The sequence below is a fragment of the Fistularia commersonii genome, chromosome 9 (genome assembly GCF_037954325.1).
Source record: "Fistularia commersonii isolate RoL2024-O1a breed Wild chromosome 9, RoL_Fcom_v1.0, whole genome shotgun sequence".
Classification (NCBI taxonomy): Eukaryota; Metazoa; Chordata; class Actinopteri; order Syngnathiformes; family Fistulariidae; genus Fistularia; species Fistularia commersonii.
The window spans coordinates 4,984,653-5,010,211 of NC_141292.1; the positions used below are offsets into that span (position 1 = coordinate 4,984,653).

At 40.7% G+C, this 25,559-nt stretch overlaps 2 protein-coding genes across 3 annotated transcripts; one reads left to right on the forward strand and one right to left on the reverse strand.

The window, feature by feature from the left end:
• Positions 1-878: 878 nt before the first annotated feature.
• Positions 879-11,280, reverse strand: LOC147231033 (inactive phospholipid phosphatase 7-like). The gene is made up of 2 exons (XM_086152108.1): positions 10,687-11,280; positions 879-6,590 (listed from the first exon to the last, which is right to left on the reverse strand). The coding sequence occupies exons 1-2, from the start codon at positions 11,195-11,197 to the stop codon at positions 6,202-6,204; spliced, it is 900 nt and encodes a 299-aa protein (XP_086008234.1). The 5' UTR covers positions 11,198-11,280; the 3' UTR covers positions 879-6,201.
• Positions 11,281-13,258: 1,978 nt separating this feature from the next.
• Positions 13,259-24,918, forward strand: fam78ab (family with sequence similarity 78 member Ab). Of its 2 annotated transcripts, XM_086152110.1 has the most exons (3): positions 13,259-13,753; positions 14,574-14,877; positions 21,273-24,918. In XM_086152110.1, the coding sequence occupies exons 2-3, from the start codon at positions 14,615-14,617 to the stop codon at positions 21,796-21,798; spliced, it is 789 nt and encodes a 262-aa protein (XP_086008236.1). In that variant the 5' UTR covers positions 13,259-13,753; positions 14,574-14,614; the 3' UTR covers positions 21,799-24,918. The 2 variants fall into 2 exon arrangements, with proteins under 2 accessions (XP_086008236.1, XP_086008235.1); XM_086152109.1 differs by lacking the exon at positions 13,259-13,753 and having other exon boundaries at positions 13,765-14,877.
• The last annotated feature ends 641 nt before the right edge of the window (positions 24,919-25,559 follow it).

A 25,559-nucleotide genomic window follows, 5' to 3' on the forward strand; every position in this document is an offset into this window, starting at 1 on the left:
AATAGAAGATTTATGGATGTAGCAAAAAAAGACATGAAGATAGTTGGTGTGAGAAGAGAGGATAAAGAGAATAGAACAATATGGTCGTACCTCTTTAAGTGCTAAAAAGTGCAGGTTACTGTATATTCAAGATCCAGCAAGATCCAGAATGTATCATCCGGGATGTCTTAAATTTCAAGGAAAAAAAAACGTCTGTCATAGCCTTAACTGAGAATTCGTCCTCGTTGTTTTCATTATGTGATGATGTGCATGTTTTAACAATAAGTGTAAGTGTTTTTTTTCCCTCGTAGTATGTTACTCAGTAGTTATAAAAGGAGAGCTCTTCTGGATACCTGCAAGAATTTTCTGTGTATCCATTTCTGGAAGTATCACATGAGAACCTGCATCATTTTCACACATGTTTTTGCCACTGAGGAATTAAGGAGTAATCAACAATTGATTATTCATTAATTGTCACAGAAAATCCCTTTTGTAACAAATGAAATCATTTAGGCCAGATCAAAGATAGTGTATGAAGAGAGCTTTAAAAAATGTTTAGAAAAGCTAACCCTGAGAAATCCCTGTTTCCTTTTTCTATTTTAAGTTCTATAAGCTTATTTTAAGACTTGGTGCCTCAGTGAATAAATGCTATACTATGTCAACACATCAGCCCTGGACCAAACCTTGTGAATGTGTTTCCTGTTGAATTCCATAATACTATATATCATTGTACCTCAGTGAACTGATGTCATAGTTTTCCAAAGCATATCTGTGATATCACAGATATCACAGATATGTAATATAATTGATATCTAGAAATCAAAACCAGACATGAACTCGCTTTCATTCCTCATGCTCTTGCATTTGCTTTATGCTTCCACTGGTAACACCATGTCCAGAGCTGTTACAACTGTGTCTGTGTATCAGTGCAATTTTTATTTTTAGATGTCATACATAAGAGCTGCTTTGGCAACAAGATGCAAACATTATAATCAGTCTACACAATGACAACAGTGTATTGTAAATATTGTGCAGAAAACAGGCCTCTGGTGTTGCTTACAAATTAATGAACCTTGCAGATTAAATCTTTCTAAAATTCACAATTCCAATGCATGAAAACATATAAAAGAACCTCTCCATATCTTCAGTTGTTAACATGTAATTGAATAATTTGTAGCATTTCAGACAAATTCATCTTTATCTTATACAAATGCAATCCCCTTTTAAAGACACTTTTCCTTTGAGTCACTGAGTTGTGTCAGGAAAGAACATCCAATATTGTCCAGTGTGATTTAATAAATTCCTATAGAGGGAGCTCTTATCTCAAACCATTCCTTCGAAGAGACATAAGAATCTACCTGAATTTTTTTCCCATCAGCAATAAAATATATAGGAAGGCTAGCACAAATTTCCTCTAAATGTGCCAATTATGCAGCTATATCCAATGTACTAAGAAGGTTAGCGGTACCAAGAAAATTGTCATGTCTGTTTTTCCGTCTCTATTCACATGCTCAACACCCAGAGCCATGACCCAAACAATGCATAAAGACACAACAGTCCAGAGTGTAGTGTCTGTTTAGTCACTGAATGTAGACCCTGCAGAAACAGACCTGCAGGTACTGCATGCTCTTACTCACAGAGATATTTTGGGTACATACTAGGGAGGGTTTTTAAGGCCTAAATTTTCTCACAAAATAAAATGGGGAAAAATACAGCTTTCTGCTGTTGGTCATGAAGTGTTTTATCCACAAAGTGGCACATTTTGTGCAGACCTGTAACATCACCGGTCAAAGCAGACTCCCATACATCTGTTGTGTTCATGAGTATAGATCATATTCATTCAAGTCTGTATTCTTGTGTGGAGGTCAGGTAACTTCCAGATGTTTTTTGTTTTTTTTTTAATACATGAGCTGTGCATTTGTCACGGAGTTGGGAGTCTTAGTTCTGATGGTACCACAGGTAAACAAGTCTGAGTTGTGGGCTGCAGAAAATTGCAGTACATGCATTTATCACCTCAGGACATGACCATTGCTGCAGCCTTTAATTATGTGTCACTAAAAAAAAAAAACCTGAATATCCAGCACATGTAAAATTAAGCTGCTGTGAGAGGCACGACCTCTTGTTCACCAATCTGCTTGTCCATCCATCTGTCTTTTGTATTTCTATATCAGATATGTTTTTTTAATTGTGCACAAATGTCCATTTGGGATTCCAAAGAATATGGTTGTCAAAGTTCACTGTGCTTGTAAGACTGGAATTTAGGCTTGTATCAGCAATACCTGGATGAATTTTCAACCTTGTGCAAGAAAAACTACTTGGACTCAAAGATAAGGTGATAAGACTTTGGTGGTGCAGTGTCAATGCCACTGTGAAATCATGCATCCTGTTGTTGAAATCTTTTTGTTGAAATCTTTTTGTCATGGCAGCTGGACTTGAATTTCCTCTTTAGAAGACATTTCACCCCTTCATTTGAACTGAAGAAGCCTCTCGGACGAGGGGTGAAACGTCTTCAAGTGAGGAAATTCAAGTCCATTTGCCACGACAGGAAGATTTCAACAAGAATTCTCCATGATCTGGAAGACTGACATGAATCCTGAGGGTAGTTGATATTCATACGTTACTCCTGACAAAATATCAGGTGTTGAGCTGACCAGCAGGGTTCAATGAAGGTAGCTGGACTGTTGGAGAACCGGATCACACTGTTCCACAAGATAAAAGAATCAGATCAAGATATTTTTAAAATCTAGACAATAAAACAGGAGATGTAAAATACTTAACTTGCAGATGAATCCAAAAAAAGCTACTTCTGACAGTGAAATGAATACTGGAGGGACGATTTACATCTGTGCAATTAATTTGATGGAGAACGGTGCACTAGCAGCCAATGCCCTGAGGGCAGACACAGAAGGATAGACTAGGGAGACAAAACTTACAGAAACAAAAGAAAAACGGAGGGAACATTGAGAACAGTGGGTAGCAAATGTCTCATAGGATACATCCAAGACATTTAATATCCAAAAGCTCAGAGATCAACTTCACAAAACATTTAGAAAAATTGGTAAACTGTGACTGCTTGGAGGAAGCAACCAGCCTCAATGTGATATTTATAGATTTAGGCTTTACTCCTGATGATCTTATTCTTCATGACCATATTATAGACATTGAATCCACATGCATCATGAGATCATCAGGCAGATGTGTTCTGTCTCTTTTGGAGTTCAAGTTTAAGCCTCAAAGTTGTCGTCTGGGCTCTCGAACGATCTAAGGAAACAAGACCGCCGAAGCCGGTACCTTTGACTAAATCTTTTGCATTCTGCTTGTAAAGAAAAGCAAAGAATACCAAAAGAAATCATCATATGAGTACATTTCTTGCTATTGTACTGAACCTCAATGATTGCTGGGTGTCAAACAGTGTAATTGGACTACATCTCATTATCAGGGTACAATATCTCATGCATGTTTGCAGCCGTATCACATAATCTCAAGATGTGGAGTCTTGATAGTTTTTTTTTCTAGCTTTGAAAAAAAAAGCCCTTCATGTTGTATATTCATAAATGGCAGAACAAGGATGAACCAAAACAACTAACTTTCAGACAATGAGAAATGCGTGAAAATTCAGATGCCTTGAACCCGTACAAAAAACTGAAAACCCATCATATGATTCTCCCTGTTCTTTTTAACGCAGTTTCACTTCTCCTTTGCTTAATTGCAGGTGACATTTCACTGGTTTCCTGCCAGAAGATCCGTTTTTGGTGTAGCGAGACAGGAAACTGTGCTTGTGTTTGTGAAGACACAAAGCTATATGACAGGAGATTATACTGTTGCATCAAACAAAACATATGAGTAAAACTACTCAAAGACTTAAATACAGTTAACAAAAAAGATTTGAGAAAACATCAACTTCATTTTAAATACTAAGCTGGCTGCTCTATATCTGCACTCCCTTTGTTTGCACGTGCATGTGTATGCGTGTGTGTGTGTGTGTTTGTATTTGTTACAAGTTGTTGTATAATGTGATGCAAGCTTGGAGAGCTTTATTCTCAACCTAATATGAATAAATTATTTGCACTGACAAAGTAATACGTAAACAAGTCTTTTGGACTAATATGCATTTTTATGCTCACACCATCAACAATAAAAAGCAAAGGCATACACATGTTACCAACAGTCTGCCAAAGTTTATCAATAAGATGATAAGAATTGTAAAATGATATATCCACAGGGACAGTTTTTATGGGCTTGCATTCAGACACCCACACAAACATGTTCTGTGAGCAGTTATTTCATTTTAATTTCTTGAAAATTCAAGTTTAATAAGAAAATCTAAGGCATGTATTCAGCAGGAATGCTTGAAAATGACCAAAAAAACTCTGCAAGACATATATATACATGTATATATATTAGTGAAATGGTCTGAAGAGATTTTTTTAAGGATTATAAAGTCATTTTTAATCAAATGCACATGAAACCCTTCTAAATGTTGTATTCCCAGATATTTGGATAAAAGTTAAGATGACTGTTTACTCAATCCAATCATAACTGCTAAAGAAGGTTTTTTTTTAGGTGGGGGCATCCTTCAATCCTAAACTGTGACTGTGGATATACGGTACCTATACAGAACAAACCATACAGAAATGTCTATTTACACACCTAAATCAAAATCCCTTTTGGTTTGACACGTGAGAAGGAGAGGATACAACTCCTTCAAAAAGCAACTTGATTCAATCAAACATTTTTGCCCTTGCATGCTGGCATGCAGATAGGCTCACATCCATTGTTTAGTGTGACTATTGTTTAGTGTGAAATTGGCATCACTGAAGAAAAAAAAATGTCACTAAAGGCTTATTTGCAGCGGCCAATGAATATATCTCAAAAAAAGACAAAAAAAAAATTAGAACTCATTAACACATGAATGGAAGAAAATAAAATTGACCAAGTAATAAAATTCTATGCAGTTTGTGACCTGTTTTACACAAAGAGCTAATTTAAGTATCATCTGAAATAGATGACTGGTAAAACAAGAAGAACAGTATCCCACCAGGGAGATTCACACACACACCCACCCACATACACACACACCCACATACACACACACCCACTGTAACAACCATGCCAATTAGGAACACTGTGGACAATCCAAACAATTGCTTGATATACATTGGCATTACATCCAATAGTACAACTCCACATAGACCTCTATTCAAAATTTATCACACATTTTATAGTCCTTCTACTTCCACTGGTTTCTAATACAAGATTGTGAATATTTTAAAAAAAGGTGATAAAAAGATGGAAAACCGACATGAAAAATGCATATTTAAAAATATGATCAGTTTTCTATATCTGTATTCTTAACTGGCACCTGGTTGGATAAAGGTTTTTTAGATGGTGATATATCACTAAATAGGTTGCAACCTCTAATGTGAAAATATGATTTACACACTGACGACAGTTGATGTAGATATTATCATATAATACATTATTGTCAAGTAATACGTTAGTGTCCAGATGTCTTACTGTAAACATGTTCTGACATTGACATGTTGTTGGTTTTGAGGTCCAACATTGGATTTTACTATCAGCCCTGATTTTCATTTCCAACAAAAATGTAAGTGTGCCCAACATCCTCCTTTGAATTGATATATGGCACATCTGGTTGTTAAAAAGTGTGAAATGATTAAGCTGATTCAATGTTATACATTTAAATCTGGCTGATACATCAGCTGACATGTTGATATGTGAAATATTTAGTCCAAAACATCCATACTACATACTAGTATTAGAATGAGCTCTAAAATATCAGACAAAAATCATAGATGTGTGAGAAAGAATAATAGCCAACAATGTTTTGTTGTAGATTGAGTGTTTTTGTATTGTATCAAATCAGATCTTAAAACTATGTTTTGCCAATGCATAACTGTCAAATGTCTTGACGTTGTTTTTCAAGAGTGTTCTCTTGACATAAGGAAGCGTTTGTTTGTTTTTGGGGTGTGAGGTTTTATTTGAGAAACTAGAATCTCTGCAGCAAAACAAACTTGAAAGTTTTTTTTTTTTTAAGCCCGTTCTATCATAGGCCTCTCATGCAAGTCGGCATCTGCATCCAAAACTGCATTGAGGTTATGTTACCCTTGCAAAAAAAGAACAAAAATAAACAGTAAAACTTCAAAAGAGGTACCGAAGAGTATCAAACGAGGCTTCTGTGCATAGCATCATATCAAAAGCTCAGAAAAAGGGACTCCAACTGAAGGTGCTTATGGAGATAAGAGTCTGGCAGGTGTTTGATGAAAGCCACACGGTCTCCATCAAGCTAAAGTGGAACAAGCCCAGTGCAAAGCCACACACCATGTCAGTCAGATGATGCTTCCCCAGCAGAACCCGAGACAGGCCCACCAGGAAGGCCCATAGCACCAGCAGGATGCGGAGGGGGACAGCCAGGACCAGGTGGGACAGCAGGAATTTGGACACCATGGCTGCCCGGCTCGCGTGTGCTCCGGGGAAGGAGTACATGTCCATGGCGATGCAGTCCAAGAAGCCCGGCGTCATCTCCCAGGGTCCCCTGCGTTTGACCAGCCTCTGGAGCCCGGCGACGGTCAGGACATCAAGGATAAGGGCTGCCACACAAAAAAGGAAGTTGTAACCTTTAACATGAGGCGATACGCTAATATACTACTTCTCTCAACATTATATTTCATGTATTTTCATCAAAAAAAGAGGCAAACTTAAACCCCAAAATGTGTATGTTGTAACTATGTTGTAATTTAGGTTGGAACCTTTAACATCAGGCGATACGCTGATATACTACTTCTCTCAACATTATATTTCATGTATTTTCATCAAAAAAGAGGCAACCTTAGCCCCCCAAAATTGTATATTATGTTAATGGATGTTTTATTATTAATTTTTTTCAATTTTGTCTGATTGTGATGAAAGGACCAGGTTCAGGTCGGATTTTTGGTCTACATGTGAAAAAAAATAGCAACTCATCTTTTTGCATATTTACATACAGTCACGTTTTCTTTTTGGGTGGAGCAATATCTGCCTCAAAGCTTTTCCATTCAATAACAGTTTGTCATCAGACAGAATAATTATTCTTTTCTCTCTCTTTTAACCTGGAATGATAGGTGTCAACAATTGACAATAAACAAGAGTAAAGGGCCGCTGATATATTTTCCAAAAAATCTGGTTCTCCAAATAAATCAAAAACCCACTGCAGAACATGTAAAGCAGTATCAAGGAAGAATAGCTGATGGACGCACGCTGCAAACACCATTTGCTTTGACTCCGCATAACGGACATTTGCGGATGCCTTTTATAGTTCCAAAAAGCGCTCCCAAAAATACCCCTACCATCGCCATCTTTGACTTCTGTTCCAAGCACACTAACTTAACTCACCCTGAGCTAAATAAATGCCAGCTGTCTGATATATTACACTCTGTTTGGTGCTGTTGAATTTGACATCTGCTAAATTTAGGCAGTGTTTACATGATCACAAAAGGAGGAAACTAACATACTAAATAAAGAAAGACACAAAAATCAAATAAAAACTGAATTTGAACTGTGAGTGGAAGGTCAAGATCTTTGCTCCAATGGGGACTCCTAGCAGTTGGTGCCGAGGGCAGGCAGGTTTGGGAGCCGAGCAATGACGCATCATATTATAAGATACGGGGGAGTAGGTTTGTTCGTGGCTCCATTCCGCTGACTCAAGCAAAAGCAATGAAAGTTTGTCTTGGCGCGTTTTTTTTTCCTTATTACCTTGGCACATGCGCACACACAGAAAGAAAGAAAGAGAAAAAACCCAGAGGAAATGAATAGCATTAAATTCTACTTTTTTGGAATGATCCTAGTTGACATAATATTTTTTCAAACAATTCATTTTGGTGCTATTTTCATTGTCATTATTGCTATCACTGACGTATGACCCTAATTGTTGTTATTCCGTTTTCTTTTCCATCTAAAACTTGGTTTTATTACAAAAAAATATGTATATATTTATCTTTGACAAAAATTATCAATATAGAAATGTACAAGTAACAGGATATATAGACTAATCAATCTAAACCAAATGCACAGATATCATATATATTTAAGCAAAGCTATAGATTGTGTTTTAGCACATTTTTCATTACTTTTTCTTACGTAATATAATGTCACTTTCATTCCCTTGTGTAATATACAGAAAGATTTATTGAAAATGAATCAAATTGCTCTTGATTGCCCAAGTACAGTAATTCAACTGCATGCCTACAGACACTCCCTTCACAGTTCTTTTCTTTTTAAATATATACAAATAATCAAACTTTGCAGTTTGAAAGAATGGTGAATGTTACACTAGTGTGACCAATGTCACTTTTAAAAGATGCTGAGACCAGTTATCAGCACCTTTCCCTCCATGTGAATGCAGGTGAAATATCCAAGATTAATCGTGGCTTATTTCAGAACAAACTAGGTCAGTGGATTCACTTCTTCACGAGGAAGAAGGAATCAGAAAAGACCAAAGTGGCGCTACATTGAGGCTGATAAGGATGGGTTTTCTGCAGCGCCAAGGTCTGCTGTGACAGGCATGCTCAAATTATTGAGTGACCTAGCCATTCTGTGACAAGACTTGCGTTTCCAAAACGGAGGACAAAATGTCTGCACTGCACCATCATATGGCCACAACGGGGGACTGAGTCTTTGTGGATTATTGTTCCACAACAATGACACATTTTTACGCAGTATTTAATATTAATATCCCACCTGATGTTCAGCACATTGGTAGATTTGTCTCATGACGGACTAAGAAATGGAACAGAAAATAAAGAGCATGCATTCGAGGGTGAACAATGTCCCCAGGCACAATACAACACTGTCCCAAATCCAGAGATTTACTGGCTTAGACGTGGCTGTAGCCACAGTCGTGAGATTTGTAATAGTTTTGCTTAATAATCTGAGTTTGGGCAGTGATTGTGACTGCACGTGTGCATCCACACAAACACACACTTAAACATGCACAGTACATATACAAACACAGGTGCACACAAACTTTGCTCCTCACCAACAGAAATGTTTCATTTTAAATGCATAAGACAGTTTGAGAATCCATCAGCGGCTTAGGGAGGAGTGATTAGCCGAAACTGGAGAAACTTTAAATTATGTTGGATATTCAGAATTAAGATACACTGTCACCACCCCCTGAGTCACATCTGGGTTACCCCTTTCTTTCTCAGTAACTATTTCATATTGATTTATCTTACAATTAATGGACAAAACCTCAATCATTTCTCTTTGAGCTTGATAAATCTTCCCTTCAACAAGTAAATTTGCTCTAATAGTCTGTAGTGTACTGTCTGCAAGCTTAGCAACTGTGAAAGTAAAGGTGCTGGATCTATATTTGAGCCCATCGCCTCCAAAACGGCTACTTGTGGTATTCGAAACCTTGACATCATGGTAGATGTGACATATTATTTCCTGTTGATTTCAAGCCCATGAATTCTAACCAAAGAATGTACCCAGCTTGAGTACTTGAACTTTCTCTCTACTTGTGAACTTTCAGCAAAATACATTTATATGATAGTAGTACTCATCTGTCATAAGAGTATCCCAAATATGGATACTGTATAGCATCATACTGCTGAAAAAAAACTGCAACATTAAAACAATCGTGTGTTTGCTAGTGAAAGCAAAAAAAAAAAAAAAAGTATAATAGCAATGTAACGCCGTTTGCATCACAAGTACTTTTAATTTATGTACATTTTGATGATAATACTGCTCCTCTACTTCACCAATACTTGGATTACGGCTTTAACTTGTAATCGGATATTCTTAGACTGGGTTAGTTAGAATTACTTTAGTAAAGGGCCCGAGTACAGCAGCCACCTATGATGACCACAGCTCTTTTCCATAGCTGATGTACATACATTGTATATATAAATGTATATATAAATATATATACACATACACATACACACACATGTATAGATGGATAGCGCAATTAGAGATTCTGCATAACTATCCCAGAATAAGCTTGGGATGAAGGATTGATATATTATCTCTTACAGATGACGTTAAAAATAAAAGCGAAACTTTAAACTGTCACTCTTTTCTGCATCGTCTGTGCCACTCTTCTGATTCATCCAACCAACGCAGGTCCTCGGCCTCCCTCTGTGTCACGTCAACTCCTTCTTGTTCGCCTCCTTTCGGTCGGTCCCTTCAGGGGTCGCCACAGCGAATAAACCTCCTCCATCTAGGCCTATGCGCTATATGCTATCCTCTCACACCAACTTTCTCTATGTCCTCTTTTACTACATCCATAATTCTTCTTTTTGGTCTTCCTCCAGACCTGGTAGTTAAGCATCCTTCTATCCGTCCTCTGTATTTGATAGAACCATCTCAGCCTGGCTTCTCTGACCTCATCTCCAAAACATCTAGCATGTGCTGTCCCTCTGATGGACTCATTCTTCTCCCAAAGAGAACATCAACATCTTCATCTGTGCCACCTTCAGCTCTGCTCCCTGTCTTTTCCTCAATGCCGCCTATCTCTAAACGTGTCACTTTTGGAAATACAGCTGAATCACTTTGCATCAATTGAGCCAACGACACGGGGTGGTTGGGGGTGGCATGCAGGACATGCAGAACATTGCAAGCGCTGCAAAACATCAACAAAATTAAAAAAAACTAAAAAAAACAGCGTCGATGAAGCCATGTTGTGTGACTTTTTTTTTTTTTTACCGAGCAGAAGATTGACCAGGACTTCTTGCCCGGCCAGCGTGTTACTCCTGGTGAGACACACCACCGTGCCAATGATCCAAGTGATGCCGTGGCCGGTGAGCGCAAGCAGGGTGACCATGGAGCGGCAGCCGCCCCACGACGAGGACGGGTGCGCGCAAACCCCCATGCGCTTGGACAGCGAGATGTCGATGGCGAGCAGGGAGTTCATGGCGATCCCCTTAAAAGAAGGGTTCAGCTGCATGCAATCCTCCTCCGGCATCCTGCTGGCCTCCCTCCTGTCCCTGCTACCGCTGTCGGCGGGCTCCTCGTTGGACTGGCTGCTCTGGTGCTTGACCTGGCCGGGTCGCCTGGAGCCGCCGCGGCTCTCTGCGGGCCCCCCGGCGGCCCCTCCACCTCCACCGCCGCCTCCTCCTGCACCGCGCAGCGGCTGATTCAGGGACATGAACTCCGGTCTGCCCAGGACGTTGTTTCTCTCCCGAGCCCTGGATCTGGCGTTGTAACCGGAGGGCATGTTCGGAACAAAAAAGAAGGGGTTCTCCAAATTGTCCGGCGGATAATTCAAGTGGGAGCGAGTTTCAACGCGCCGGCGAAATGTCCCAGAATAAACTCAGACCCCCCCCCCCTTCCTCCAACCCAACCCCCACCTCCTCCTCCTCCTGTGGCCTTAATAGATATATTTAGATCGGCAGGAATGTGCGATGGCCGGACTGTTTACACCGAGACCTGTGCAGGGAGGGAGACGCTCCTGAATGGCATCTGCCGGGGCCAATCCGGAGGAACCCGATCTACAGCATGGAGATACAAAGATCGAGCGTCTGGTTAAAACCACGACGCGGCACTGCAAAAATACAGGTGTTTTCTGCAAAAAAAACAACAACAACAAAACAAAAGCAAAGCAGCAACGCTGCGCGGAAAAAATCTGCAAGATGTACGTGAAGACGCGGTGTTTTCATCTCACCCCATCCGGTTAAACCGACCCCCCGCTGTCGCAACCACCGTCGAGAGGTGGGAAGAAAATAATAAAAGTTAAAGAATCGGCAGGAATCGGCTACAAATGGTGGGAAAGAGGAGAGTCCGGTGAGCGCAGCATCACCCCCCTCCTCCTCCTGTTCCTCCTCTTCCTCCTCCTCTTCCTTTCCGGCGCGGATCTGACGTACTTTACGCACTCCCCGGATTCAAGGCGCGCTTTGCGCAACGGCGCAGGAGGAGAGGAGTTCTCCAAGGTGCTTAAAACAGGCGGAGGTGCAACCTCCGCAGGGCCGGGCCCGCAACCTCTGCAGGTCGGCTCCGCAACCTCCGTAAGAGGAGTGAAGGTCAGCCGCTGCAGGACAGAGTATATGTGAGGGGATGAGAGAGAATCGGTTGGAAGGTGAAGAAGGTGGAGGATTTTAAGGGCACAGGGTCAACAGTCCAAGGAGGCAGAGGAGGTGCATAACCATGAGACCAGCAGTGTAGAGGAAAAGAGAGGAGGAAGAGGTGGAAGGAGCTGAGAGGAAGACGTGGAGCTCGGGTTAGGATGAGGGACGGGTCCGTCAGAGGGACAGCACATGTGAGATGTTCTGGAGATAAGTCCGATTAAGATGGTTTGGATGTGCGCGGAGGAGCGAGAGCTAAGATCAAGCCAGACGAATGCTGAGGTTGAAGCCACCGGAGCATGAGGCCTGGAGGAAGACCAGAAAGGGGATTTATGGATGGAGGGAAAGAGGACATGACGGTAGCTGGAGTGAGAGGATGCAGAGAAGAGGGTTAGCTGGAGGAAGATGGTTTGCACCAGCGATAAGATAAAACCATAAAACCATGCACAAAGTGTATTTTTTTCCATGATAAGAATGGAAACTACACAATCGTGCAGCTGTTTGACTCGCTGAATTAGAAAATAAAATCCTTTGGGGTATTTCCAGAAAATAAATCCAGCAGCTCAGGTGTCAGCCTCAGTAGTGGATGCCTTTGAGTCGGTAGTTAAAAAGGAATAAATCGCATATGTGTGGTTCCGTTTGGTTTATGTTACTTGTTGTGGGATCAAGATGGCAGATTTCTGGGGAGGGTAATTATATGTATCTACTCAGATGAAAAAAAGGATGATGCAAAATCAACTGAAATGGATTTAAAACTCAGAGAATGTATCAAATCAGCGTAAGAAGAAGACCTTTTGTTTATAAATGTGATGATAAAGTTCAATATTGCAATTTTTTATATGTGAAAGTAATAAAGAAAAAGAGGCAGGGGACGACCACTTTGATAAGCCACACGAAAAATAAGTAAAATAAAAAAATATGAATGTCAAGGTTTTTCAAAAGCGATATAATGATTTTAAATTAAACATATATTAGCGGAAAGTCTTTTCAATGAACATCTGGATATTTACCAGTTGCATCAATCTCATAAATCCGATAGGTGAAAATAAAATAAAAAAGAATTAGCATTTTAGCATGAACAGAGCGTTTTAACAGCACTGGCTTCTCATTGTTGTTTTGGACGAGCCGCCTACATTTCCCAGCATGCCCGGGGACACAACCGGAAGTGTCGTCACCAAGGTGCTTATAAAGGTTCTCTTCCCCCCCCCAAGCAGCCCGGATAGAGCGAGGCGGAGCGGGTGAACCTGCCGCGGCTGCGATGGGACAAGCGCGGGGGAAATGACAACCTTCGCCGAGGTCTCACCTCAACTTCGCCGCGGACGAACTATGTGACAGCCCGTCTGTTCCATCCCTCGCTTTTTTTTTCTTTTTCTTTCTTCGTTCATTTATTTCTTTTGACACCCCCACCCCCGTGGAATGGGTGCTAAAGTTGCCCCGGCGGCGTCCTCTGGATGTTGCTGCGGCGGCGGTGGCGCCGCTCCGCGTCACACCGGACCGGGACGTGCGAAGGGGGGAAACCCGTCGCCGCCGCCGCCGCCGCCGACTCTTCTCCCTCCCACCGCGGGACGCTGACAACCCGTTGTCGGCGATTAAGGGCGAAAGTGACGGGATCGAGCGAAGAACCGGAGAAGAACTGTGTCATTCTGACCCCCCCGCCCCCTCCACTCCTCCCGCCGAGGACACCGGAGACTTTCCGGTGGATTATTTCATAGGTAGACTTCTGTTTTGCATGTTGCTTTTTTTTATTTTTTATTTTTATTTTTTTAATCAACTATAAATAGACCGCAATTCATGCAATCGCTCTGCATGAACCTTTAATCCGCTTCTTGGTCTATTCTTTTTTTTTTTTTTTTTGTTATTATTCTCCCTCCCTCCCCCCATTGCAATGAACTGGGGCTTTTGCGGATTAAACGGACACCAGGCTGCCACCGTGCAGAGCGCTGGATTTTTATTTATTTTTTTGTCCGGAATAACATCCCTCTTGGCGCCACATGGGGACAGAGCTTTATCCCTGCGTCCGGGATTAAAGACTCAAGCAAAAAGAGAATATGACGCCAAGTTGTAACACTAGAGGCTTTTGTGAATTATTTAACGCATAGTTGACCCGGTACCCCCCTTTTTTTTTCTAAGGGATGCATGTTGCCAAAAGGCGAAGAAGTATCACTTCCTTTTTTCTTTCTTTTTTTATTTAATTTTATCATTTTTGAAATTATAGGGTGATAATCCCCATGTGCAAGGTGGGAGGGTTGTAACTTTGCAGCATGAAAAACCGTGCGCCCCAAACAGAGGCTGCGCTTGTTTTGGAGAGCTTTGCGTCTTTTACGCACAGGAAAGCATGACGATGCGCTGAAAATGGAGCATTTTCCCTAAAGTGGTCCTCTTCTTTGCGACAAATACAAACGCATGTTTTCTTTTTCTTTTGTTTTTCATCTCCACCTCTGCTTTGAATAAGCTGTTTTTGGTCGGTTAGTGTGGATTCCAACCCCTTTGGTGATTCTCTTGCTGTGTCCATGCGTCTCTCTCCTCCTCCAGACCTCTGGACGTTGTTGTGGATTGTGTTGCTCTTTAATGCAATGGGCTGTCTGCAGAGTATCAGGTGTAAGCCCAAGAGTTTCCGAGACAGTATCATCGTTCTGGAGGTGAACACTTCCATCGACTCCAATCCCACCAGCATCGACGAGTCATCCGGCGTAGTCCTGCGCTACCGGACGCCGCATTTCCGCGCTTACGCCCGGGTCTTGGTGCCGCCGCTGGCCGGCAAAGAAACTTGGACCATCGGCTGGATCCAAGCTTGCAACCACATGGAGTTCTACAACACGTACGGTAATAAAGGGATGTGAGTATCACTTGTTCTTTTCTGGAGATGATGGAAATGATGGTCAGAATGATGGTGTATGTGTAATTCCAGAGATTCAGGGATTATTAATAAATATAATCTCTGAAATGGACGAGAAATGTGAAAAAGAAAAGTGTTTTTCCTTTATCTGTCAGCTATCTCTTGGAAAAAAAAGTTCTTCTATTTAGACGAGCAAATATTAATAACTTACTTATTACTTTTGAAATTAATGGTAAATTATTTGCTTATCTTATAGTCCCAACTCACCCGTAAATATTTTCTGAGCCCCTTTTTGTGACAGAAATGTCTTTAGAACTCAGGCATCTCTGAAATTCATCTTGGACTTTGGAAAACAGTGATCTACATATTTATTTGTGATCATTTAAAAGCCAACCGAGTCGCCACTGGGAAAGAAAGTAATCAAGCAATGAATCGATAATAACAATGTTGGAGCAGCCGAGTAAACATCATGCCTGCCCTCTTCATTTCTGATCACTAACTTATAGGGAAATATATCAAGCCAGTCCACAACAACAACAACAACAACAACAACAACAACAACAACAACAACAAAAAACAAATAAGCGAATTTTTACAGTCAGCCTGACAAGTAGCTGAGCCAAATCCTTTAAAAGAGGAAATAATAGCTAACGGTGCTAATTTCTAAACTCTCAGAATTGACAGGTATATTGTCGATAGGTGTACGTTCACAGTTCCTCTTTTAGTATTGCAAACAACGCTAAATTACACACCGGCAGCAGAACTCTTATGCAGTGAAACCGGCGCACTGTTGCAAACAGTGGCATCTTCCTTTGGAGTATGATTTAGTAATGCGATGGCATAAACATACATTCTGAGTCAAGTGGGTGCTACTTCTTGAAAAGTGAGGTCAAGTGCACTTTCTGTTGGTTGATTCTCAAACCATGATGTATATCAAGAAAAAGCATTTAATACAATGCACTTGCCAGGGGGGAGCAGTAGGTTAACAGCATGTGTGTGTATGTGTGTGTGTGTGTGTGTGTGTCTTAATTTGTGTGTGTTTGTGCATGACTGCATGCCTGCGGGTCACACTTGAAAATTACAGATAAGAGAAGAACAATGCAATCCCTGACCTGTCAGGTCTCCGGCTCAATTATTGCCGCACCACACGCTTCAGATTCATGATAACATCACGATGGCACGATTATTAAAAGGCTCCCTTCTCTGGTTTTCTTGCCACTGATTTTTTTTTTTCCTCCATTTCTTCACTGAAAGGAACAGATGTTACACAATCGCACATCCTGTCACGGACAACCGCAAGTTGACATGTGTCGAGAATGTGCTGCGTCTATCTGTAGACGCTGCAGCATTGAGTGCTGCGTGTCTAAGATTAGCGTCCCCTCCCTTCCCTTAACCTTCCCTCCCCTCGCTGCTGCCCCCACCCCTGCGCCTGTGCAAACTCCAGAGATGGTGAGAAAGTGCCCTCTTCGCTAGTGTTTTTATTGTTTGTTTTTTTTGTTTTTTTTTCAGAAGATTGAAATACTCCCTTTCATTTAGTCTCAAGTTTAATAATCATGCTTGCTCTTCATAAGCAACTGACATTTCTATTTTGAGGAACTGAGAAACATTCAAAAATAACAAAAGCCTGAGAAAAAAAGATATCACCTAAAAGCTGAGTAACACATCTACTTTCTTGTGTTTTAGACATGAAGCAAGAAGAGCAGAAATTGCCAAATAAGGGGAAAAAAGTCTGAAAAAAAATCTTATTTCAATGGCAAAAAATTATCTCAAATTTATCTCAAAATTCCAATTTAGAAATTCCTCAAAAATTACTTGATATTCAAAGGAAAAACCTCGAAATCAGTGAGAAACTATTCAAAATTGGACTTCAATTACTTTTAATTATGCTGCTGGAGAGAAACTTTGGTAAATCATTATTATTATTTTTATTTTCTGTATCTGACAGCACTTGTATTGAACCTTCACATATCTTCCATCCCTCGAGGTAACCGCAGAAACAATGTCACCGTGTGATGAGTAGATTACCAGCAAAATCAATGAGACAATGATCACAAGCTGAAAGTGACACACATGGATGTAACGGATATATATAGTACTATATATAGGTTTGGTGGAATGCACCCACCCACTTTTGCAGCAGTATTTGCACAGGCAAATACCCCTGCACTTGCAGTATTTACTTTTTCACCAAGCCCAGTTAGCTCACACAGTCAAAAATCTGCTTTTGAAAAAAAACCAAACAGTATGAAACTGGTGTCGCTATTGTTTGAGCAGTTGCTCCTCTTAGCAAAAGGCAGAATGTCTACATGTTCAAAGTCAGCAATATTGTCAATTTCTCTACATATACTGGACATACAGGGGAATTGAGAAGACGTTTCTCACAATCCCATAGTGACATACAATATAACAATATAAAAATAATAATAATAATCAAGTGCAAATTATCAGTAAAGTGCACCATTACATTAACAGTAAACATTAAACTATCAGGTATGAACTCCAAACGCACCGTGATTCAAATACTCATTTGGACGTGAGAGATCGAATCTCATACCGAATAGCTTCTTTGACGGCGATGAAAAGTCAGTTGTTGTTCGTTGGAATAAGCAGCCAAGGGCAGTCATGTGGACGATTTTCTCTGTTGGCGTTGGAAGTTGGGGTTTGAATTTTGGATGCCCTCTCCTTCTTTCTCTGAGTGACATAACTGGGCTTGTGGTGGGTTTTTAGTGTGTGCGTGTTTTTATAAATAAACCAGATTCTGACATATATGAAAATAAGAAAAAGAACAACTTTATTCATCCCAAAGGAAATTGTTGTGCCAGAGTTACAAGAAAAATATAACAATAATAAATAAATAAAATAAATAGTAGAAAAATTGTATAAACAGTAAAAAATAAGAGAAAAGGGATATGCGGTTGGATGAGGCCTTTGTGGTCCCTTTGGAAAAAATAATCAGGCTGGTCTCGCAATACAGAGTATGAATAACACAGCGTTAACACAGACCTCGATGAATATATCAGTCGATTATTGACCTTGCACTTTATAACCTCACAGATTAATATTATCTATGCAATGTTTGGATCAGTTTATAGCTATTGGGATGTCTTTTGGGACTGGAAGAGTTTTTTTCATCATATAACATCAGTTGCAATATCACTCTAAGGTTATCTAATACCCACCGCATTTCTCCAGCGTCTTCTATTGTCAAATTCTTTTAATGTCAGCGCGACGGGGCCGCCGGCTACGATGCAACGTCTGTCCAACATCCTCTTGATATCATTTGGACTCTTCTTAGCCAATAACAAAACATCTGATCCAGCTGGGTCGTCACAGACTTTTCAATCGTGCGTGTGTTCAAATAAGCTCCAAATGGCAATTCTACGTGGTGGAAACAATCGTCCAACATTGTAGTTTACTTCCTCTTTCAGTTTCACATCGTTATATTCTTTGATTAATGATTTGGTGATTTGTAAAGGTGAGCTCTCGCATACAGTTTCTAATGACACGACTTTCAAAACAACCTATTGATCATCGAAAACAGTGAAAAGCCAGCCCTTGTATGATAGTAAGTATGTCCCTGACCTTAACCACCGCAGCTAAAAGCAGTCGTTAATGGCGCCAAAAAAACACAGCGAGTGGAGTGAAAAGCACTCACACCTACACGTGACGAGATTTCAGTTTGGGCAAATGACGAATTGATTGCGTTAACATTCCCTTTTCAACTTCTACTCCTGTGAGGGCCACACAGACTCCAACCATTAGTGATTGAAAGCATCTCTGGGAGAAGGTCATTATTCTCTGTTTAAATGAAAATAAAAAAAGACAGTGACCCCTCAAGCTGTTTGTGAGTGTGATGCAAATGAATGTTTCTGCATAGTGTTTGCGCAGGCATGAACATTTACTACAAGCTTTGTCAATGAGGCCATTTGTGAACCTTCACTGTACGTTGCATTATAGCACATTTTACTATTTTTCTAAAAGAAATGTCTGAAACTGGGAGTTACCAGTCCTCACGTGCCTTTTATAGATGAACTGCACTTTTACTACATGTGTTGTTTTCATTTGTTTTGTGCATTTTTTGTCTTTTGAGAAAGAAAACAGTTGCACGTCACATTTCTGAATATACTGTGCTTATTTGGGCTTATTTGTGTGGTAGTGATCTTAGTAGAGCATCGTCCCAGATTAAACTTCAAAGTTTCGCGCACGGCTTAATTTGTATCTGGTAAAGTGACACATCCGAGCTTTTTGAACCCATTTGACGCGTTCATTTTTTTTGTTTGTTTTTTAGAATTTCCCACATGCTTATCTAAGCTCCTGACTCTTTTCTTCTTATCTTTATCCCTTGAATTCTGTTGTTGCATCAGTTTTTATATATTGATATATAAATATAATCGTCCTTTCAAAAGGGTGTTACTGTACTCTGTTAGCTTCATACATTAATTGCAATAATAAATATCAAAATACATGAATAAATAATAATAAATGGCGTTTATTTGAACAATTGCATTTCATTAAATGATGCTAGTTGATGGTAGAAATAACAAGCTGCACGTCTTGGCCTTTGATAAAATCAGAATGTAGCTGTTCTTTGCACTGAGGTACAATGCTATCTTCAATGTTGGTATAGCAGCCTTGTTGTTGGGCGGTGAAGGGAAGGCCGCTCCACAGTCCACCAATAAGGCGGCGCCAGCGACGGGACCGACTCTTGAGGCATCTCTATAAGAGCCTCAATTCTACAGTCCATTGAAAGGATCAATATTGTCTGTACCTCCCGGCTCATGCAAAACAAAATACCTAAAGAAACGGTTATAATTCTGATGAACCCGGCGATGCACCTCCAGACTTTCGTCAACGTAGGAGGGAAGTCACAGACACGTCCTCTGAAAGTCAACTGCTGATTGGTTGAATGAGGTTGTGCGACTCGAGCTAAACTCCTTTGTTTGGACCCCATCAGCAGATACAAGGATTCATCGAAGCGGTACAAAGTCTTTGACGTGGAGTTTAACTCACCGATCATACGTATTTCTGTGTCAGTTTCATGGAACAAAGGTCTGAGTTCACATCTGATGCAAACAGGAAGTGAGACGTACGTGTTTATACACAACCGAGAGGTCTGACTCAGCTCGGACCGAGTTTTCACTTACAGCGAACTCGTGCCTTGTGCTCATAAGAACGGTTTCACAACATTTCAAAACACGACCGGTTTGCAGTTTCCAAACACATTCGCCGTCAAAATATGACTATTATATTTTTAAAAGCAAAAAAACCAAAAGCCCAACAGAACACTGTACAATCACCCAAAAGCTCTGCAGAGATGGGTATCTCAATATTTTTTCCTTGAAACAACCCCTATGAAATATAAATATAGATACACAACGATAAAATCAGGATAAAACTGTAGAGCATATGATGAAAACCAACCACAAGTCAGACTATTTGGCATTCAAACCAAACTAGCGGGAGATCTCTTATCTGTCATGTGCTTATACATGATAAAAGGATGCAGATGTGAATTTACTCGGATGCATGACCCCGCGGCTACCGAATTCGTCTGATTAAATGCCTCTGAAATGCTGCAAATTGTTTCAGAGACATCAGTAGAGAGGATTAAGTTATTTTCTGAGAGGGGAAATAAACACACACACACACACAGACACACAAGCACACACTTACACAAGCTACTGTCATGCCTGACATGCTAATCTCTCCCCCTGGGTGAATACATAAATCATAATGTGAGGCCAGGCTGAGCAGGCAGTAAGTCATGTGGCTGGCGATCACACTCTTATCTCCTCTGTTCTGCTGATTCTCGGCTTCGGGGAGTGAAAGGTAATATATTTTTTTTCTGCTGCGGGCAGGAAATCGATAGGTTGACCGGACAGAGCTTCTAGGTCACTTGAGTCATCTATTGGTGCCTGCGCTGTGTGTGTGTGTGTCATGATATTTGATTGTATTCAGCTTGAAAAGCAAAGCAAAGTAAAGCTCCAGCTGTGAGGCTCTATGAGAGTGTCTTGCTTTTGTCACGTGCTGTTAGATTCTCAGTGAGAGAGACAATCGGCTACTTACATAGAAAGGATGGGACAGGAAAGTATTTTCCGCTGGACCCGTGAGCTGCTTCATTTTGCTTAATTAACTTATTTGACCGATTGGAGACAGCTTGACAGCAGAGCTCCACTGATAACGGAATTTCTGTGACGATATCAATATTTTGGCCTGATAAAATGGATAATTCGCTGAAACTTGCGCAAAGAATCATTCAAAACATAAGCTTGCTATATGTAATCTGCAAGCACCTGACATGGGTGTCATGGGACCCTTGAGAACTCCTTCTTCAGTTGAAGGGACTGAAAAATAATTTTTGAATACATTGATATTGATCTACTTTGAACTTGCAGGTCCAGTTGGGAGCTTCCTGATCTACGTGACTGCAAGATCCAGGCCATCAGTGACTCGGACGGGGTCAACTACCCTTGGTACGGAAACACGACGGAGACTTGTACGATCGTGGGTCCCACCAAGAAGGACAGCAGGTTCACGGTCAGCATGAACGACAATTTCTACCCCAGCGTGACCTGGGCAGTGCCGGTCAGCGACAGCAATGTGCCTCAGCTCAGCAGCATCCGCCGTGACCAGAGCTTCACCACCTGGCTGGTGGCCATCAACCAGGCCACCTCAGAGACCCTGGTGCTGCAGACCATCCGCTGGAGGATGCGACTGCACATCCAAGTGGACCCGGAGAAGCCTCTGGGTCAGCGGGCCGTTCTCAATGAGCCCGTTGCCCAAGAACAGCCTCAGATCCTGGGCAAGAATGAACCCATCCCCCCCAATGCCATGGTCAAGCCCAACGCCAATGACGCCCAGGTGCTAATGTGGCGGCCAAAGAATGGTGACGCGGTGGTGGTGATACCGTCCAAATACTGATCTGTTTCTCCAACCAGACTGGCCTTGGATACCTGAATAGTATCATTTTTTTTTTGCCCCCTCTTTCTTTTGTACCTGCAATTCACCAGCTCTCATTATTATTTTTTTTTTAAGTTTCCTTGATAATTCCCTCTTCCTCTTTATTCTCCCCTTTTGTGTGTGTGTTTTTTTTTTTTTTCAAGAAAGCAGGGAGAGACAACAAGACGGTGGAAGCAGAACTAAAGCAGCTCTGGAAAGAACGAAAAAAAAAAATACACGAGCTGTTGCTTCAAGGTGGGATTTTTAAAACCGGAGCGAACAATCAGCAACCATTCTACCTTCAAAGTGGGTCGGGCCTCACTGTGCTAAATTCAAGTCATTTAAGGAAAAAAAAACAATATAGTTTGTCTTCATTTGATTTTGGCTGTTTGGGCCAAATTGGGCTTTGTTTGTGTGGATTGATTGAAGTATTTATATTACCATGTATGCACATACATGGATATGCACATGTTTTGTGTAAGAATACTAGTTTTGTTTTTATTTATAGGCTGGGAGAGAGTGCATTTCATTGTATTTGATGTTGTTTTGTTTTGTTTTTTTGACAAAGTTAATCGGACGACATAGATTTTAGTTCCTTTTTTGATAACATGCAAGACGTTCAGTCCACGCTGCCTTAAGTTTACATCGCTTTCCACTCGAAACCTTTTCGCCTTAAACAAAGTGCAATGGTGTGTTTTGTTGACGTGTCCCGTCTCTTCCAACTTGTTGGGTGTGTGAAAGAAAATGAAACTGGTCGGATGTTTCAGAGCAGTCAAGTTTCTCCCAGTTTTTATAGGAATCCAAGCAGCTCGTGTTAAATCTGTCGTAATAAATGGAGCGGAGGTTTCATGTAAAAGCCCAATTTGTAAACTAAAATAAAAAAAAAAGGCCGTTTCACATGACCGTGAGGTTAATATTTACCTTCAGATTATGTGCTAAAATGGGAAAGGCCAAGGAAATATGTAAATCTATGCAATTTAAGAGAAAATATTACATATTTTAGATGAGCCCGCAGTATTGAAAAATTAATAATTACATGTTTAGTTGGTATGAAAGACACTTTCAGGGGGCCGTTGTCTAAAATGCAAAAATTAATAGGAGCAAATTAAACTAGAACCTCGAGGCTTCACAAACTATTTAATCCTGTAAATCAGGTTTTGTTCCGCCCTTCTTATATTTGACTTGTGCACTAATGTGAATGTTGAGAAAAAAGAAAGTGGCATATGTTTCTTCGGTAACACATCGGCTTTTCTCACGAGTATGAAAAAAATTAATGATGCACCGATTTGGCAGAGGAAACGTTAAAATATCAATGTCAAGAGAGAGATTGATAACTTTTAATGCAGGAGTAAAATTAACCAGAATATTTACTCCTTTTTTTTTTTTGTTCTGAGGTTTTCATGAGGCAGCTGTGTGCGAAAACCACAATTAATAGTGATCCGGCCAGTATTTTACCGTGGGATATTGCACCATTGTGGCGGGTCACAAGCCATTTTACTGAGAAAGAAAGGTGACGTTTTCTCTCGGAAACAATGACAGTTGGAGATCTGACAAAAAACATTGCCGCAACTCAATTGCTGGATGACTTTGTGAGATCCTGCAGCTGACAGGTGGCTTGTGGGGCCCGATGGTTTCTAGCCACTTAACGGTATCAGTCATAGAAGATCAGTTTCTGTCATTGATTCAGTTGATTTGCCTATAAAAAAAATACATATACCGTAATTTCCGGACTATTGAGCGCACCTGAGTATAAGCTGCACCGGCAAAAAATAAATTTGAAAAATAAATATATGCGTATATATAAAAGCTGCACTCGGCTGTAAGCCACAGGTGTGATGAGATATTTATACAGAAACATTTTTTTTTACTTGTAATAAAATACATACCAGTAATATTCACAAATACGTACTGGAAATGCTTGTTTCCTAACAGTGCCTGTAACACGGCTGCTGAATAAGACGAATACTAAATAACAAGGAAAAGTCCACAAATCCATTTTCTATCCCCTCTTTGCCCCAATACTCCAGTTGATCGCTATCTTCGTCTTCCTCCCGCGCACTAAAACCATAAAAGTGGTCTTCTTCAGTGTCGGAATTAAACAGCCTTGGATTTCCCATTAATTTCATTGGTCCGATGTGACGAGGCTAAATGTTTTAGCGGCATGAAACTTGTTAGCCCCCCCCCAAAAATCCATAAATTAGCCACATCATTGTTTAAGCCGCAGTGTTGAAAGCATGTGAAAAAGGTAGCAGTTTATAGTCCGGAAATTACGGCGTGTATATATACACACCGAAATTTCCGGAGTATTGAGTGCACCTTGATATAAACCGCACCGGCCAGCCCGTCGCTATCTTGGACTTTCTCCTTCGCACTAAAACTGTCAAAGTCGTCTTCTTCGGTGTCGGAGTTGAACGGACTCAGAATTTCACGATCATTATTTCGGTCCGATGTGATGAGGATAAATGTTTTAGTGGCGTGAAGCTTGTTAGCCCCCCCCACCCAAAAAAAATCCATATATTAGCCGCTTCGTCGTTTAACTGAAAAATGTCGCGGCTTATCGTCCAGAAATCACGGTATAAATATGCATAGTCTCTAAAGTGAAACCAGTATTATTTGTACACACATTATACACCAGGATGACTGAGTTTTAATGAGTGTTATGCTACAGAGGAGACGTTTCGGCCTGATTTGAAAACTGAAAATGTCCCAAAACCTGTACAAATGCCCGAAGCACAATAGTTAGTAGACTCGAGCAACAGGTACGCTGATGCCCTTTTCGGCGAACCTCATTTCAGTCCCGTTATTGTTTTTTGATCCGTTGTGATATTTAGCGACAGAAACGAGTTGTTTTTTTTTTCTCTGCTCTCTCTCCCTCCCTCACCTATTCTCATCCAACCTGCCTTTCTTGACTTGGCGTTGTTTCTGTTGAACAATCTACACTTTTATTTAGGAACAGTCCCCTGGTCCAAGTAAATTACCGGGAAATGAGACCGTCTCGCGTCTCACATGCGTTGCCTTCTGTTATCTCAGTTAACTTCTTTCGAGTTTATTGGGTTTAATTACATTAGCCATATTCTGTGTTTTGTAATCTGGCCTCCCAGCCTTCCGCCCTCCTCTCTTTTTCCCCTTTTGTCTGCTGTCGAGGGTTTGATCCCGGCTGCTCGGCTGGCATATAGATGACCCGCTTCTCCGCTTTGCCAGTTACAGCCCTCGATGTAGCAATGGGGAGTTCATCCCGCCAATGTCACACACACACACACACACACACACACTAACATGCACACATAAGCAACTAGCTCTGCTAAATACTGGCATTAAATGGTATTAAGCTCATTTAACTGCAAATCGTAATGTAATGCACAGAAAAAGTATAGAGGGAACCCGGACTTTGCGGCATGTCTTTTTAACTCTGTAACATAGGAAGCTGAACATTCTAGTCGTGTGGAGTTTATGAGTTTTGCCATAGTGTGTTCAGTTAACGGCGAGTTGCAAATACCCGGCAGCATTCTGTGTTTTTTGATCTTGCCTCAGAATGTGGAGGAAAAGACCTCATGTCTTTGTTTTTTTTTTTTTTTTTATTCCCAAAAAGCATCTCTCAAAGGTTTAAAATGAAACAGACGGATCTTTGTTTTGTCCAGTAAACCGCTGGTGTTTCTCCGTCTGTTTCCGTCCTCCTATCTTCTTTTACGATCATTCATCTTTCAAAGAAAGGTTGTCCAATTTACGTGCCGTGGATACAGAAA